General features: G+C 44.2%; 1 protein-coding gene across 1 annotated transcript in view; it reads left to right on the top strand.

The window, feature by feature from the left end:
• Positions 1–17,095, top strand: part of LOC100729383 (O-acyltransferase like protein-like) — a 58,950-nt gene that overhangs the window by 28,317 nt on the left and 13,538 nt on the right. Inside the window, exons 6-10 of the mRNA XM_063231543.1 lie at positions 3,742–3,921; positions 4,576–4,678; positions 8,392–8,493; positions 13,391–13,556; positions 14,360–14,439. Coding sequence (XP_063087613.1) covers positions 3,742–3,921; positions 4,576–4,678; positions 8,392–8,493; positions 13,391–13,556; positions 14,360–14,439 — 631 coding nt within the window. The remainder of the gene's footprint in view (positions 1–3,741; positions 3,922–4,575; positions 4,679–8,391; positions 8,494–13,390; positions 13,557–14,359; positions 14,440–17,095) is intronic.

Below are 17,095 nucleotides of genomic sequence, written 5' to 3'. Positions count from 1 at the left end.
GGGTTTCAGAAAACATCAAAAGCATTGTCTTTGTTCGCATTGTCTACACGGCAGTGAAGAGTGTATATATAAATATGTACACTTGCACATATACGTAGGTGTATATATACATACACATGTACACACATAAATAGGACACACACACATAAACACATATGCCTTACATGAGAATTGCCTGGCCGTGCAAATACCTTTAGAACATGTGGAATAATTACTGGCGCATCCCCTTTAGGGCTACACTATTGTCCTTCCTCATTCCAATGAAGGAGATTGAAAACCAAAGACAAATTTTTCAGTGAGTGAACCGAAAGAATATGAAAATGAAATAAGGTGGGTTCAGGGACAGGACTAACACAAAGGCAAGACAAATAGTTTTTTAGTTCCTCTTTGAATTTTTGGTAAAATTAGCAGAGGTAGAGGACACCTACGGTGGCCTTGTCTTCAGTGACCTTGCTCTGCCCTGGCTGCCCTGTAGACAGGTCTGTGGTGACACTGTGGGACACATGCCTAACAATCTCTAGTCCGACCTGCCTCATTGCTGGACTGACTTTGATCAAATTGTTTGACCTTATACTTTGTGGGCCCCGATTTACACAAGTATACAACAGAGGCACCAAAAGGGGTTTGTGGAAGGCATCAAATGAGACAATGTGGACTCACATCCTCCTGGGTTCATCCCTCTTTTCTCATTCTCTTCGGTTTAGGCAGGAAAGTGGGCCTTTCATCTGCTAAGACTTCTTGCATGGGCTACAGAGCTCCTTGCATAGGCAGCAGGGTCAGCAGGACTCAGGGGCTGCTAACTGTCAGGCTGACAGGGAGCTGTTCCCACTGCTTTCTTCAGTGCTAGGCTTAATTGGAGACCAGATCACAGGGCTTGGAGCTCACACCGGGCAGGGTGTCACTCATGCTCCGCAGACACTCAGGTCTCTCACCCAGACTGAAGTCCTATGGTCAGATCACTGAGGCACATTTGCTTTTCCATTAGTTACGTCTAACTGTGGCCTCAGAATTGGGGGTGCAGTGGGGAGTCCTCTGTGTTCTGTTCTAAAGCAAGTTGTTAGAAACTCACTTGCCGAGGTTCAGCAATTTCCTCTCCACTTTACAGTCAGCAGCAAGTCAAATCAACCTAAGACCACCGTGTCTTGCGGCAGTTTAGAGCCGAATTGGGAATTTGGGATTCCTGGTTCTTTATCCTCCAAATAACCATTACATTTACTTTGAATGGTTTCCTGTTACATGTGCCTTTCTTTTGCTGTTTGATGAGTCAGACATGAGGGAGCAAGCAAGCTATGAGGATGTTTCCGTGAAATTAATAGCTATGCATTTCAGCTGCTGGAAGCCAGGCTTTTTACTTCATGGGCCATGGCTTAAAGTGGGCTCACTGTGATGGCTACCAGGTTTTTTAAAAAAGAACTTTCACACCCAGCAGATCCCAAGCTTTGGCATGTATCAGAATCCTGGGTAGGCATTAAACGGCACAGATCTCTGGGCCCAGCCCCGAAGATTCTGACCTAAAAGTGTGCTGCAGCCTGGAATGAGCATTTCCTACAAGTTTTCTGTGATGCTAATATGCTATTTCAGTCAGCACTTTCTGTAGTCCTCCCTTACAGTTTACAATACTTTCCATTTACACATGATCCAGATGGGACTCAGAAAGACCATCTTTTCTATAGATCAGTTATTTTCAGACAATTTATAAACCGTTATTGCTTATATTTATCCACTGGTAGAATTGCCGATGCTGGGCTTGAGCTGGACATTTAATGCCATTCTTCACAACAACCCTGCCAAAACTTATGTCCATCCTAAAAGTGATAGAACTGAGCTCAGGGAGGTCAAGGAGCTTGGCTGAATCTGGCCGAGGTACAGTCGTATGTATTTCCATGAGTGCATGGAACTTCTCAGGAAATGGAAAATTCAGGTGACATGAAGTGCAGGACTGCTGTCTGTGTGGCATTCATTCCTGCGGCTTTTCAAAGTGCAAAGTCCTGGTGCTTTTTCTAAGTGAAAGGGCAAATACTAGAGCTCAGGACAGAGGCGCCTTCACAGGGAGTGACCTAAATGGAAAGTTCAGAATCACTGCCAGAACCTAAAGCGCTAGGTGATTAAATCCTTCCATTTAAGAAATTGATTTGGATTTCCAGAATTTGGCTTTCAATCGGCTCTCATATGTGAATACATTTTAATTCTGCAAGGACACATGGATGTCTATAGTGTTTAAAGCTTTTAGCTCTTGAACTCTGTTCAGGAGAATATACAAGCCTCTCAAAGTCTCCTTGAGCTTCAGAGGCTTCTGTTCAAAAATTCCAGCCACTCTATTGGCTCTTGGGACAGATCAAGTTAAATTTAAATAAAATAAAGTAGACCAAACAAGGAGGAAGGATTAAACATTCTTAAAATAGTAAGGGTTGAAATGGCACTAATGGAAGGTAAGGCCCTGTGACTGCTAACTCTGGGTTGTGTCTTTTCAGAATGATATACATGCCTTGCTCATCTCTCCTTCATGATAGTCTTGTGATTATAAAAGTGATTCCTGGGGCTGGGGATTTAGCTCAGCGGCATAAGTGCCTGCCTTGGAAGCAGGCAGTCGTGAGTTCGATCCCTGGTACCGATAAAAATGAAGAAAAAAAAAGTGATTCCTATTTTGTGGATGCAGACACTCTGGAACAGAGAATTTAATTCACTTGCCAAAGGTCACAGAGCTAATGAAAGGCAGATTCAGAGCACGAAGTAATTCTAAAGCCTGTACTTTAGTTACCAGGTGAATTTTTTCCTGTTTTTTTTTTTTTTTTTTAGATAAGCTCTTGCTGTGTAGTTCAGGCTAGTCTTGAATTCATTGTATAGTGCAGGCTGGCCTCAAACTGCTTCAGCCTCCTGAATACTTTACACATTGACTTCCCCTCCTGTTTTTGTGCATGTGCCCTGGCCAATGTTGGAGATATTTGTAAAGTGGGAGAGTCCTTGGGAGAACCCTGGATGCTATTTTCAGTGAAATGCTAGCTCTATGGATCAGCATTGTCTCTTTGTTGAGGCAAAATACCAGACACTCAAAGTTAAAGGAGGAAAGGTTGATTTGGCTTACAGTTTGTAGAGGTTTCAGTTCATAGTCAGCTGGCTCCAAGGCAGGGTGACATTGCAGAGGAGAAATAGTCTACAACAAGCAGGCAGGCAAGGGCAAGCAAGGACCTTAGCAGCTTCTTTCCAACTCTTTTGTGCTCCATCCAGGCTACTGGATTAGGGCAGTGCCAAACCAGTGGACTGATTTATTAATCACACACTCTTAATTCTAGCAGTATACTTGTTAGATCAAACCACTTTTAAAAACCCCACTTATGAATGCATGAGGCTTTGGGAGGACATCTAGACACAAGCCATAACATGTGACTTCTGACTTAAGTCTTTATTCTCCTTCCCAAAGCCTTTCAGAAAGCAGCTCTAAGTAGTGGTCAAGGTTGGCATCTGGGGAGCTGAGCTTGGGCAGCACATTCTGCACAAGGCATTGTGGGGCACCAAGCTCAGCTCGTCTGTTATGGAAAGTTAAGGTTCAAAGTAGAAGGAGATTAAGTACAACAGCCCTCGAGCTGGTCAAGTGAAGACCATGAATATCTGAGTCAATCAGTCAGGTTTGGAGGGGGAGATTTAGGTGTCAGGTTCTCTCTGTAGGCATTTCCACTCTTGTTTTGGGGTGGTAGGTGGCTCGCTGGCCTTCGAAGTGGATGTAACGCCTCTGCTCTTGCCCAGGTTTTCTAGGAGCCATGGATCACGTTCTGCAGTGTTTTTCTTGGCAGAGGAATGTGTCGGCCATCTGGACTGCAAAGATGCCAGGAGACACCTGCCCTGCACTGAACGGCATCCGGGTCTTGAGCCTTCTCTGGATCATCTCAGGACACACCAGCCAGATGACAGCATGGTTCTCTTTGGGTGCGGGGACTGGCATCCCTTCACTCTGGGCACCACTGGGAAGGAGAGACCCCTCAGCGTGCAGACCATCTTGGGCTTGGGATAGGAGGCTGACAACTTTCCTGGGAACAGCTTCCTTATATTTTAGAATCTAGGCTCCTCCTAGACATAAAGTTGGCGCAGAGTGATTCCTGAGCATTGTACACTCACTAGCCAGAGACTTGTGTTCCCTCTTGTCCTGACTAGTGAAGCTTGGAAGTAATGTTTTTTCCTATCTGCAAAACAGGCAAGTAGTAAATCAACTTTTCTTCCTGTTGCACACTCTTGACCCTCCCCATCTATGACCATGGCACTCTTTCACCAAAGGACCATGAGTGAGCAGAACAAGAGGAGGGCCAGTGTAGGGCAGCTTGAAGCAGCCTTCTAGGGGATATGCACCTATCCATGGGGGCTGCATCCACCATGACAACAGAAGGAGCTTGAGGTTGGGGTGGCAGTTAGCAGCCTCTGTCACCACAGAGAATAAAGAATATTTATTCTCAACATAAATTCTCTATTAAGTGAATGACTGTGATTCCTAAAGCCCTCTCAATGCAAAGCCCTCCCTTCTGCAAAAAGAGATCACATGATTTTCGTCTATTAATCAAATTAAAAATATTTTCATGTTTGTTACAGATAATGTGCTTGAATGGAAAACCAGGGTGCCTAAAAACCCACTGTACCTTTATTCTCGGAGTGGCCCATTCTATCTTGGGGTTGATACCTTTTTCCTGATCAGGTAATAAGGTTACTGTGTTCTCTTCTGTTGTGCTAGTTCTGGGAGTTGAGTATGTAAAAAAGTGGATACAAGGCCATGAAATTCCAAAGTGTCTGAACCAGCAAGTTAGGACAGAACTAGCTCCCAAACTGGGCCAAGCAATAGAAAGGGGTCCCTAATCCCACCTACCTTCTGCAGTCCCTACTTCCCTAACACCCCTCTGCCTCACACCCTCTTCAGGTTTTTCTCAAATGTCACCTTCACAGCCAGGCATTTCTGCCCCCACCACTGCAAAATGAACCCCCCTAGCATTCTTTGTCTCATTTTTTTCTTGATTTATTTACTTTTTTTAATCTACCATGCTGTAGATGCCACTTTTGTTTGATTGATTGTCCTTTCATCTACCATCTCTACCAGAATGTAAAGAATGTTTCTGTTCTGTGTACTGCAGTGCAGTGCAGTGACCTAACGCAGTGTTCCATAGAGTAATCCAAAAAGCACCGCTCAATACACTGTTGTCAGAATGGATGATTTCTTCATGCTTTATCTCAGGATTCTGGTGTGATAGTTTCTTACAATATTGAACAAGAGGAGTATAGAATGAGCTGGGCCCTGCCCGTAAGGGCAGCAGCTCCTGCTAGGAGGTGGCCAAAGTGATAAAAGAGAGCAGTCCAGATAGGCAAGGGTCAGTGCACTGTGCAGCAGTCCCAGCAGTGATACCTAATGGGGACAGGTTTCCAAGAGGACACAGCTGGATCTCTCTGGGCTGGTATTGGAGCAGATACAGGGTCCTTGGAGGGTGGGGAGCTCTGCCCATGAGACAAAAGAGATCAGAACCCTGTTTCCTGTGAAGGGCCCTGGCGAAACCAGGTTAAAAAAAGATGTCATATGCTGGGATGGATCTGCTTGGAAGACTTCCAAGTCCTGGGAAGGAGGCTAGAAAGGACAAATCAGAATGACTGGAACCAAACCCCAAACTCAGCCTGGAGATTAGGAAAGCTGCCAGGAATAGGGAAAGATGAAGGGAAGGAAAAGCCACTGCTCATCCTTGCGTTATACTGGGAGTCTGAGATCCAGTGGCAGAGGAGCCACTGGACAGCACCGAGATACGTAAAACACAGGTGAAGGTTGCTAAAATACCAAACATCCAGGAATACTGCAAATGCTTGGAGACTACATCGCTCTCACCAGGACTGGGTGGGCCAGGGAGTGCTGTGCCTTTCATCAGTGGTGCTCACTTCTGTACCCACAGGGAAGTGCATTAGCAATGCACATTCCCAGATACCTGCTTCCCACTGAGTCAGACTCTGCAGGCGGGACCAGAAATCTGGGCTGTCTCAAGCCCCCTAGATAATCTTGATGCCCACTAAGGTCTGAGAAGCATCATGTGAACTCAGGTGGGAGGAGCTGAAGATGGTATAGACAGGGGTAGCAGGCAGATGCTGATGTCAGTTTAGAGGTAGAGAAAGACACTGCTTTTGGAGCTGGGGATTTAACTCAGTGGCATAAGTGCCTGCCTTGCAAGTGTGTGGTTGTGAGTTTGATCCCCGGTACTGATAAAAAACAAAAAGAGAAAGACACTGCTTTCTTCTTTCTCTCTTTTGGTTTCCACTTCTCATACTGCTCTCTGTGACTCTTTTTCCTTTAGTTTTTATTTTATTACTTTAGAAGGTACCCATATTCTTTTATCTAAAAATTTCTTTTGAACAGTGGAACAATGTCATTCTACTTTTGCAGATGAGAAATTCAATGGTCAGAGATGAAAGAGTTTGTCAAGTCTACGTACACAGCTATTAAGGTTAAAACCGGAATTTAAGAAGACAGGTTGGGCATCCCTCATCCAAAATCCAAAAACTTGCGCACCAATATGACACCACAAACAAAAACTCCACTCCCAGTCTCATGTGATAGGTCACAGACAAAATGCAGGAACATCAAAAGTACTGTATACAATTACCCTTAGCCTATGTGGACGAGATAATGTGAATTTTGTGTTTAAACTAACCAGATATCTCACTATGGATGTATATATAGCCCAAAATCTAAAAACAAGAATTTCAGAGAAAGGATATTCGACCTATAGTTTGTTTTACAAGGAAACCATTTCTTAATCAGGATGTCACTCATCTTACAAGGTGGGATCAAAGACTTCTTTCCTTACAGTACTGAGGATTGAACTTTTGCCTCATGCATGGTAGGTAAATGCTCTACCAATGAGGTTCATCTCTAGCTCTTTTTATTTATTTTCAGACACAGTCTTGCTAAGTTGTCGAGGTTAGCTTTGAACTTGTAATCTTTCTGCCTCAGCCTCCTGAGTAGCTGGGATTACAGGCATGTACCATCATGCCTGATGAGACCAAAGACTTCTGTAGATCTTTAAGAAGAACTGGTGATGTTGGACATGGTGGTGCATGCCTGTAATCCCAGTGTGCAGGAGGCTGAGACAGGAGGATTGTTGCAAGTTTGAGACCAGCCAGGGCTACAAAGTGAGCTCGAGTCTCAAAAAGGCAAAAAAAAAGACAAAATTGGTGGTGACTGTTTTGGAAATCTCCCCTCTCTCTGAGGCTGGCTTCATACCTCTCCACTGCATGGCTGTCTCTTCAGGACAGTGGGCTGTCGGCCCTTGTAACCAGCTATCTTGCTCATTACCTGTTTCCCACGGCTTTCTCAGGCCTTCTTCTAACGAGCTGGCTGGGCAGTGTACACTCCCACACAGAGTGGGACTCAGGTTTTGCTTAGCAACCAGGCGGTAGGGAGAAGAGGTACCAGTCATGCAGAAAAAACAGGCCAGCCCTGATTCATCCTTTCCTGAAACAAAGAGAGGCCGGAAACAGAACTGGCTGCTCTATTTCACCTCTCGGCAGTCTCTTTTAGATATCTATAAATTTTGTTCCTATTTCAATGACTTCAGCTTGCTGCTTTTCAAAAGAAAATTTAACAGGCAGACAATAGAGACATTCTCCAAACCTCCAGAATCCTGTCAAGTCAGGCCCAACACACGCGGCCCTGTGTTGCAGTGGGAAACACGTTCACTCCTTGGAGAAACACCCACAAAGCTGACTGGGATAAATGTCGAAAAGTTGGGTAACTCACAGATAGGCTTACCTCCAAGTTACAGTGCAAAGGCTGCACTGAGCATTCTGGGTCATGCATGTGCCATCATCAGAGTGTGCTGGTTAAGAAATCTGACTATAATCTTGGGAAGCCCATTGAATAATCTCCAAGTCTTATTTTCCTGCATTGTTGGCCAGAGATGTCTGCCTACCACCCTCTAGGAACTCAACAAAATCTCATTTTCCTGGCTGTGTTACTAGTTCTGACCGGCAAGTACCTCAAATTGCAATTGTGCAAAATTCTTTAAACCCTTATTCTAAGAGCTGTGAGGATGTCACTGTCAGGCTGCAGTACTGAATTGTTGGGTTGAGACTCTCCAGAATGTTCTTGTCCTTTGCTGTGGTCACTGATGGCCTTTTGGATAAGGTTGCTCCATCAATGAAGATCCCATAGGGAAGAAGATACCAAGCAACTGGCCATGAGTATGTTACATGAGTAAGAAATGAGAAAGAGAGGGATGGGGGGTGGGACAGGGAGGGAGGACAGCTTGTTGCTATAAGATTTAGAGATGTTTTATTACTATAGCATCACTCAGTCTGTCCTGATTGAGACAACCTAATCGATTAGGTAGTGAACTATAGTTCACTAATTCTTATTACTAATTCTTTTTTCTTTCTTAGTGGTTGGTTAAGTGCAAGGTCATTTCTAAAGATGCATCAGAATTCAGACAAAAGAATAACCCTTCAGGTCATATTCAGATACTTTTTCAATCGTCTCATAAGGTAGGTTTATTTGTATAATATCTTGATTCATTGTTGCTGTGCAATAATTTATTTTTTCCATGTTTAACCTACTTTTTGAATTTCTTAAGACAAATATGCTGAGAAAAATGGATTTTTCCTCAAAAACATTTGGATTTTGCTGTTTGATTATGGTTCCAATTCCAGTCTGACAAATGGCATGAAAGTTGGTATGTTCCACTGGCAAAAACTATCTTTAGCAGATAGGAAACAGATTTCAGTAAAAATACTGAACCAACGCACTCTATAGGGAAATTAATATGGCTGCAAATTAGTAGACATCAGACCCGTAAATCAGAGCGTGAATAGAGAAGAGAAACTGTGACCAGCAAAGGAGCTGTGCGAACCTCAGGATGATGGTCGTTGTGCCGAGGGGGAGGCAGAAATGCCTGTGTGCAGGGGAAGCTGTGTGTGTGTGTGTGTGGGGGGTGAAGCAGAGGGAATTTCAGTCCAGGCCTGTATTCTGGGTCAATTCTGTACCAGCTGTGTGACTTTCAGTGTTTCAGAATTTCTGTCCTTGAGTTTTCTCATCTCTAAAATGGGGAAATAATGGCATTTACTTCATCATCCTCATGAGAACTGATTGTGATAACATAGGTAAAGAATTTACAGAAGTGTCTGATGGAAATGAAGTCCTTCATCAATATAAGCTTTTGTTTTACTGTTACTGTCATTTCCCTTTACTTTTTCCTTCAGGCAGGATGAGGATGAGAGTGCAGTAAGAAATAGACCTTTATTGACTTCTTTCCACCATGATCTTCTCTTGTAAGCGCTATCAAGCCCAGCCCTTCTCCTGGGAAGGATAGTTCGGTCCCTTCTCCCTTATCATTTGCATGCAACACGAGGGTTAGGCAGCTGTCCCCTGCTGAGGTTCTCAGGAGCACAGGGACTCGTGCAGGGGGTACCTAGGGGCGGGTGAAGCACCCACAGGCTGGGCAGTCAGGCATCAGCACAGGGAGGCAGTGGCAGGGCAGGAACCGCCAGGTGGAAGCCGGCTCTGGAAGGCTGTGGGCAAGACGAGGCACATGGGGAAATGGCCACAATCCTGGGCAGGACAGCAGGGTCACACTGGGGATTGGCAGAGGGGAAGTCAAAGGCATGAAAATCCCCAGCTAAAGCAACATGGTGGATGATGGTGGCACTGTGGAGACAGAGATCTCTGGAAAGAATCAGAGCGAGAGGTAGGAAGGGAATCGGTGTGACCTGGGCCAAACCTCTCTGGAAAACTGGAAGGGTGGGTGACAGCAGTGCACACACGGTCCCAACTCACTGGCCCTGAGCAGTGTGGGGACACGGCAGCACAGCCTGGCCCTTTGGCTGATCTCATTTGTGCAACAGGATGAGCTCACTGCTTCTCCTGTTGAGAGAAGAAAAAGAATGTCCTGAGCAAAGGAAATGCTGTGGGGGGAAAAACAGTCCACACAGGGGGAGTGAAGTCTTGAGGAGGCTGTGGTTTGTGGGTTTGGAGACCCTCAAAGAGCCTAGAGCGCAGTGAGCAGTGTGGAGGGCGGGAGGGAGCAAAGGCAGAGGCGGCGAGGGCCGGTTGCACGGGCCTCTGGGCTGCTGGCAGAGCTCTCAGTGCCATTCTGAGACAGAAGCCTTTGGAAGGACTCACTGTGGTCAGACTTACACTTTGCCAGAGTCACTCTGGCCACAGGGCGGTAGGAAGGCGGTGAGGGAGAGGGGAAGAAGGGAGGAGACTAGTCGGGAGCTCTTGCACATTACCAGAAAATAAAAAGCCCAGTATCTAGGAGTGATTCAGAGTAGAGGTTATTTAATGGGAAACAGAGACAGAGCCATAAAACTGCATGATTACTCCAACAAGGAGCCACATGGAGAATTCGTCTTTCTTATAGCTTGTGATAAAGATGTGTAAGTATAGTAGAAATTTAAAACTGAAATAAAGTATCTTCTTCCAGTGTCACCTTTTGTAGGACACTTTTGTTAACAGTTTCCTGTGAATTCGTACAGAAACTTTACATGTGATTATAAGCACATGCCCCCACGAATAGGGTTGCATTATATTCTACAATATTTTGTGTGTGCTTTTTTCACTTAGTGATAAGGTGTTGGCATATTCTCCGTCTGCCTGCAAGGACCACCTGCAAGGACTGATGTTAAAGGTGGCTTGTACAGGGGCTGGGGATTTAGCTCAGCGGCATAAGCACCTGCCTTGCAAGCAGGTGGTCATGAGTTTGATCCCCGGTACCGATAAAAAGATAAAAAAAAATGTGGCTTGTACGGTGTTGTATGGTGGGTGAGCCATTATATATTCAGCCTGTCCCCATGAGGGTGCCTGGAGGAGTTTCCAAGTGTTTTACTCTCTTAGACAAGAAGACTGTGCGTACACACATTGCACACTTGGATAGATGTGTTAATGAGGTAAATCCCTATAAGTGGAGATGGTGGTTTGGTGCACTTAACATTTTGATGGATGTTTTCCAATTTACCATCCCACCCACCAAATATGAGGATGCCTGTTTCTCATAACTGCATGACTCTGGCTAGCATCCTACTCTGTGTGTGTGTGTGTGTGTGTGTGTGTGTGTGTGTGTGTGTGTTTTCCCCAGGGCTGTGATCAAACCCAGGGTCTCACACATTTTAGACATGAGATCTATCACTGAGCTACACACACTTCTATATTCCTAGTCCCAAGATCCCACTGTAAAAACTTTCTTTGACTTTAATTCTCCTAGAAGTCTGGAAAAAAAATATAGTGTACTTCCGTTTCTTTTTCATTTTAAAGAGAATAAAACTAAGCAAAATAAAACAATAAAGTTAAAACAAACCAGTGTAACAGATACAGGACTTCAAAACAATAGGAAATCAACAATGGTTATCATAATGCCCCTTGTTGTCTTCAAAATAGGTGTAGATACCTTCAGACATAGTAAAAATCAAGCAAAACAGAACAGAATAGAACCAATAAAAACAAAACAATGAATGCAGTAAAGGACTTCAAAACAACACAATAGTAAATCCAAAATTGCTACCATAATATATCTTGCTATCTTTGAAAAATAGCTGTCCATGCCATTGGATATAACACAAGCAAACAAAACAAAATAGAATAAAATCCAACTTAACAAAACAATAAAAATTGTACAGGGCTTCAAAAAAAGATAATAGGGAGTTAACAATGGCTATCACCTTCAGAAGAAGATCCCCCATAGATGCCACTGTGTTTAGTTATCCTCTCACTAGATGATCAGACCACTGGCCCTAGACCTGCAAAGTCAGTGAAACACCAAACACCACAAGCATCGAATTGCATTTCTCCTCAATATCTATCATCTCAGCCTGTGTTTTCAGATCAGCTGGATGCTTAACGGGGTGGAGGTCGGGGTTGGCGCTTCTTGTTGGCCAGCCCACACACTGGGAGGGGCTGGGGTCAGGCTGTCCTGCTGGCAGGCTGTGCGTGGCTCTGATTTGCAGGGAGGGCTTCTTCTTGATGGCTTCTTATTCTCTTTCCCTGCAGTCTGTGAATCTGCACTTTCATTTCTATCGTGCTGCAGATGTTTCAAAGGTTGTCTTTTATCTCATTGGATTCTCAAAGTATCTCAGGAGAAGAAACTCCACTTAAGCAAACAGACATGTGAGCTAATCTGGAACGATGCTTTTTTTTTTTTTTTGTCTCTTTGAGACATGATTTCACTATTCAGTTCAGGCTGACTGGCCTTGGGCTCACTTTGTAGCCCATGCTGGCCTCAAACTCACAGAGATTCTCCTGCCTCAGCCTTCTGAGTACTAGGATTACAGACATGTGCCACCATGCCTGACTTGGAAAGGTGATAGGATTTATGAGGTAGGCTTACCGTGGCGGCTTGCAGAGTCAGGTGTGAAAAAGTGCAAAAGGGCTGTCTGCTTGCTGGGGATCTGAAGGATTCAGTCATAAGTGGCTCACGGCAGAGCCCTGTGTGAGTTTGTTAGTAGGAAGCCAGAGTGTGAGCTGGAGCCTGGAGACAGACGTCTGAAGGTGACGGCGAAGCCTGGAGCCCCCCCGGAAGGAGCAGCAGCCTTTCCTCTTTCCCTTTTGATCCCATCCGGGCTATGAGCCTGTTGGCTGTTGCCACCCACACGCAGGGTGGGTTTTCCCTCTTCAGGAAGTCCTTCATCCAGCCTGTGCTAAACCAGTCAGCGGGGCACTTCTTGTGCAAGTTGACACCAGTTAACCACCGCACCCTCCTGCTCTCCATCTCTCTGACACCGATAGGCAGTTCCATTCCAGCTCCTTGAATGCCCAGTGGACGTGCCCTGTGTAGGATGATGTCACTGCAGGGAGGACAGGGTGGCCCACAGGTGTGAACCACAGGTGCAGACCAGAGACAGTGCTGTTCCATCACCCTGCTGGGGAAGGGCCACACCTGTCAGTGGAGACATTCCAAGTCCTGCCAGTTTCCCACTGTCACACCCCACCTGGCCCTGAAGGGAGGGAGGGAAAGAGGGAAGGAGAAAGAGAGGAAAGGGAAAGGCAGAGAGAGGAAAGAGGTTTCTATCGAGTGAGCCACAAACTGGTGTCCGATCTTGGTGTTGCTCTATGGTTGAGTGACCGTGGGCAACTTGCCCTAACTTCTCTGAGTTCTGATCTCCGAGGTCATAGATGTAAATTGGAGATAAGAGATGCCTGACAGAGTATTTACAAAGCTTCCATTACAGCGGCTAACTAGATGAGTTGCTTAATAAATCACAGTCCTTTTGCATCAGCAGACCCACAACGACACGTGACAGGCGCTCAGCAAATCATTCTAGACCCCTGAATGCGTGGGTGCTTGAGGTAGGGAGGTGGCTGCCACCCACGCAGTCTACCATGTGCCTACAGAGGAGACCGAATAAAATCCTGTGGACAGTCATTCCCTTTCTCCTGGCTGTCTCCTAACAGGTTGCAGCCCCTTCACCTGTATTCTGTGTGCTTCTTGGTTGGGGTGTTCTCTCTTGTTCCGTGGGGACCTGTCTGGGAAGTACCCAAATTCCACTGGGATAACTGCCGGCAAGCGTGGTGGACGAACCTGCTGCTGCTGAATAACTTTGTGTTGGTTCGCAATGCGGTGAGTCTCCAATTGCTAGCGTAGATGAGTACAGAGGGGGTCTCTTGATCACATGGCTTGGTGAATTTTCCAAGGGCCAATACGAGGCCTACCAAGGGGTGAGGTAGCTGCAGCCATGCCCATTTATGTCAGGGAGCAGAGGTACAGGGCCCTCTCACTCATAGTCTTCCTCACCACGGGGCTTCCCTTCTAATGCAGACATCGGGCTCCCTTGGACTCTGGGGCCTAAGGAACAGAATTTCCCATAGAACTTTCTTCACATGGAAGACAGAATATCAGCAACTGCCTTCTTTTGCACAAGTATGGTCAGTTTGTAGAACCATGTGGCTTTGGCCAGACAGTCCCATGTCAGTCGGGCTTGGGAATTCTGCAGTTCCCACAAAAGTGCATGGGGAGCCAGGCTGTGGTGCCAGACAAACACATTCGCGCCACCTAGAGCAGGGGCAGGGGCAGGTACAGGAAGAGAGCAAGGTTGGGCCCTCTGAATTCCAACCGTATCATAAGGATAACCTCATGCATTCCTATAACGTGAAGGAGTTTGGTTTCCACAACAGTCCCAGGAAACCAGCTATTACTGGTTTTTACAAACAAAAGAGCGAACTTGTCTGAATGTCCATGTTATAAAGTAGCAATAATGATACCTCCTATCCAGGCTTCTTCAAGGATGGACAGGATAAGGCATGTGAGACGGCTGTAACTCAAAACCCTCGCTGCCCCTTCCACTCAGCACTGTCTCCCGGGGACAGTGTGGAACATACCTAGCACCCAAAGGCAGGGGATTCACCTCGATTCTCTCTTTTCAGTGCAATGGCTGGACTTGGTACCTGGCCAACGACTTCCAGTTCCATCTTGTGACACCAGTGATCTTCTTCATCTATGGAAAGTGAGTCTCTGCTGGACAAGCTTTCTTCCCCATGTGGCCTCTTTCCTGAAACTCTTATAAAGTGCTCCAGTTCTGTATAGAGCAGCTTTTTATTAAATTAAGGAAATTAACTTGGGAAAAGGAAACACTGCATCTTCCATTTCCTGTCTATGTTCCCTTCCAGTCTTTGTCATAAACAAGTCAGTGCATTTTTGCAGAGTTATGTATCAGAGTGCAATACCCACAGCTCAGCTTTTTGCATCCAGCTGTTCTTATAAACATTTCCACTATTGATATAACCTGCATATCTGCCAGGTATAAGATTTATATGCCATTTTTTATGCTTGGGCATCTAGATTGTGCCCAATTCTTCACGATTATGAATGGCACTGCAATGAATGTCTTTGAACACACTATTTTCTCTCCTCGTTATTTCCTTGGGGGCATATCTCCAAGTGGAATTCCAAGGTCAAATGGTAGGAACAATTTTGCGGTGCTTGTTACACATTGTGGGATTGCTTTCCAGGAAGAATGAAGTAATTTACAGCACCCTCAGCAATGCAGTGGTGTATCTGCTTCCCACACTGGGCATTTATCACCTTGACTTTAGTGAGTTTTAGGAACACTTTATGGCCTCAATAATTCACAGGGAGGTTTATAGCTTATAGATAACTCATGCCATATATGTGTGTGTGTGTTTTCATTCCATATATGTATTTATTTTTTTGTTTTTGGAGACAGGATCTATGTAGTTCAAGTTGGCCTTGAACTCACTCTGTAGCCCAAATTGGCCTTGAACTCGATAATCCTCCTGCTTCAGCCTCCCAACTGCTGGAATTACAGGCATGTACCACCATGCCTAGTTTCATGCCATATTTTAAGATTTTTATTCCTTTTTTTTTAATTTAAAAATGAAAATAAAACAAAAGAAAAAGGTGGAAATAATACAGAATTTGAAAAAAATAAACAGTAAGAAATCACTAGTTGATAATTACATATTGTGCTCTTACAAATAGTGGTTCAAGTTACAAACATGAAGCATACAAAGTGAACATTCAAACAGTGAGACTGCAAACAGTTCTGCTCAATGATCCAACAAAAACTTAGTAATATGGTTGTCAATCCTATACACTTAAACACACATGCAGTTATATCCTTTAGAGCACTTTCTTTTCCTCTCTTTTTTATAATAGTAATTACATATTTTGGGTTTTTTTTTTTCTTTTTTTTCCGGTACCGGGGATCGAACTCATAACCGCCTGCTTGCAAGGCAGGTGCTTATGCTGCTGAGCTAAATCCCCAGCCCTTACATTTTGGGTTTTATTACTCCTATAGTTCTTATTACTTTTCACACTAGAGACACAATGTGATATTTATAAATATGACTTATTTATTTCACTATTGAGGATAACCTCAAGTTGTCTCCATTTGCCTATGAAGGCCTCAAGATCATCTTTTTTTTAAATAGCTGAGTAATATTCTATTGTGTAAACATACCACACCTTTTTCATCCACTCTGCAGTTGATGGACATCTTGGTTGTTTCCAAGATTTAGCTATTACAAATTGTGCTGCTAAAAAAAAAAAAAAAAAAAAACAAAAAACAAAAAACAAATTGTGCTGCTATATATTTTTATTCTTTTTGTTTGCAGTTCAACAATGAGTTTGTTAAATTTGTTTAGTATAGGAAAATATTAGTATTAAGAGAAGGGAAAAATGTTCTTGTAGGTCCTTTGTCATCCAAGGCAGGAAGTTATCGCTAATATTTTGGTGCCTTTTCTTCTAATTTTTTTTGTTTAGTTTTTTATACATGGAAGCATTCTGCATATATACTTTACTATCTCTTGTAAGGTAGCATTGTGACATATGCATTTCCCTATATTATTTTACTTTAGATTTTTTTTTTTAATTTTATTTTGAAAGTATACAACAGAACAAGACAGAATAAAGCCAGCTAAGATTATACAGTGAAATTGGTACAGAACTTCACAGCACGTTACCGGGATAACAGTAATAGGTATCACAGTATATTTTGTTATCTTTATAATAGTTGTTCTTTCAATCACATATATCAAATTGAGATGAAATATAGAACACTATAGAACTTATCAAAACAGAATATTGAATAGAGCAGAACCATTAATCAGAAAACAGCAAAACAGTAATAAAAATATTTGCCTTCAAAGAGATGGTAGAAGGAAGTCCCCCTTATTTGCTATGGTCAACCTCCCAGGAGACACTCAGATTTCTGGTTCCCATTTGCTAATGGGCGGTGGGGGCGGGGGTTGGGATGTAGAGGAAGTGGGATATTTGACTCTAGGCCGTGCATCAGTAGGTTCACTATTGCTTAGCAGGGAGGCAGGCTGGTTGTTTGGTTTCACAGTGTCCTAAGTTCCAACGTGGCGTGGATCTCAGGAGCTGCTGCTGGTTCTCCCCCTGGAAGGGCCGCAGTCTGCCACACTGCCACCGCTTACCAGGGAGGAGAGGTGCTTGCTTGGCTTCCCAGTGTCCTAAGTTCCGACATGGCGCGGATCTCACGAGACACTGCTGGTTCTCCTATTATTTTACTTTAAATAAACATAATTGTAATGTTTGTGTTACATTCCATTTCTTACACAGTATCTTACTTATACTTTCTCCCACTGTTCAATATTTGGGTTATTTCCAATTTTGTGCTT

This window comes from Cavia porcellus, unplaced genomic scaffold (assembly GCF_034190915.1).
Source record: "Cavia porcellus strain 051 isolate PalLab524CR breed Dunkin Hartley unplaced genomic scaffold, mCavPor4.1 scaffold_20, whole genome shotgun sequence".
NCBI classification, from domain to species: Eukaryota; Metazoa; Chordata; class Mammalia; order Rodentia; family Caviidae; genus Cavia; species Cavia porcellus.
Note: the sequence above shows the minus strand (reverse complement) of the source record. Positions and strands in the feature narration are given on the sequence as shown.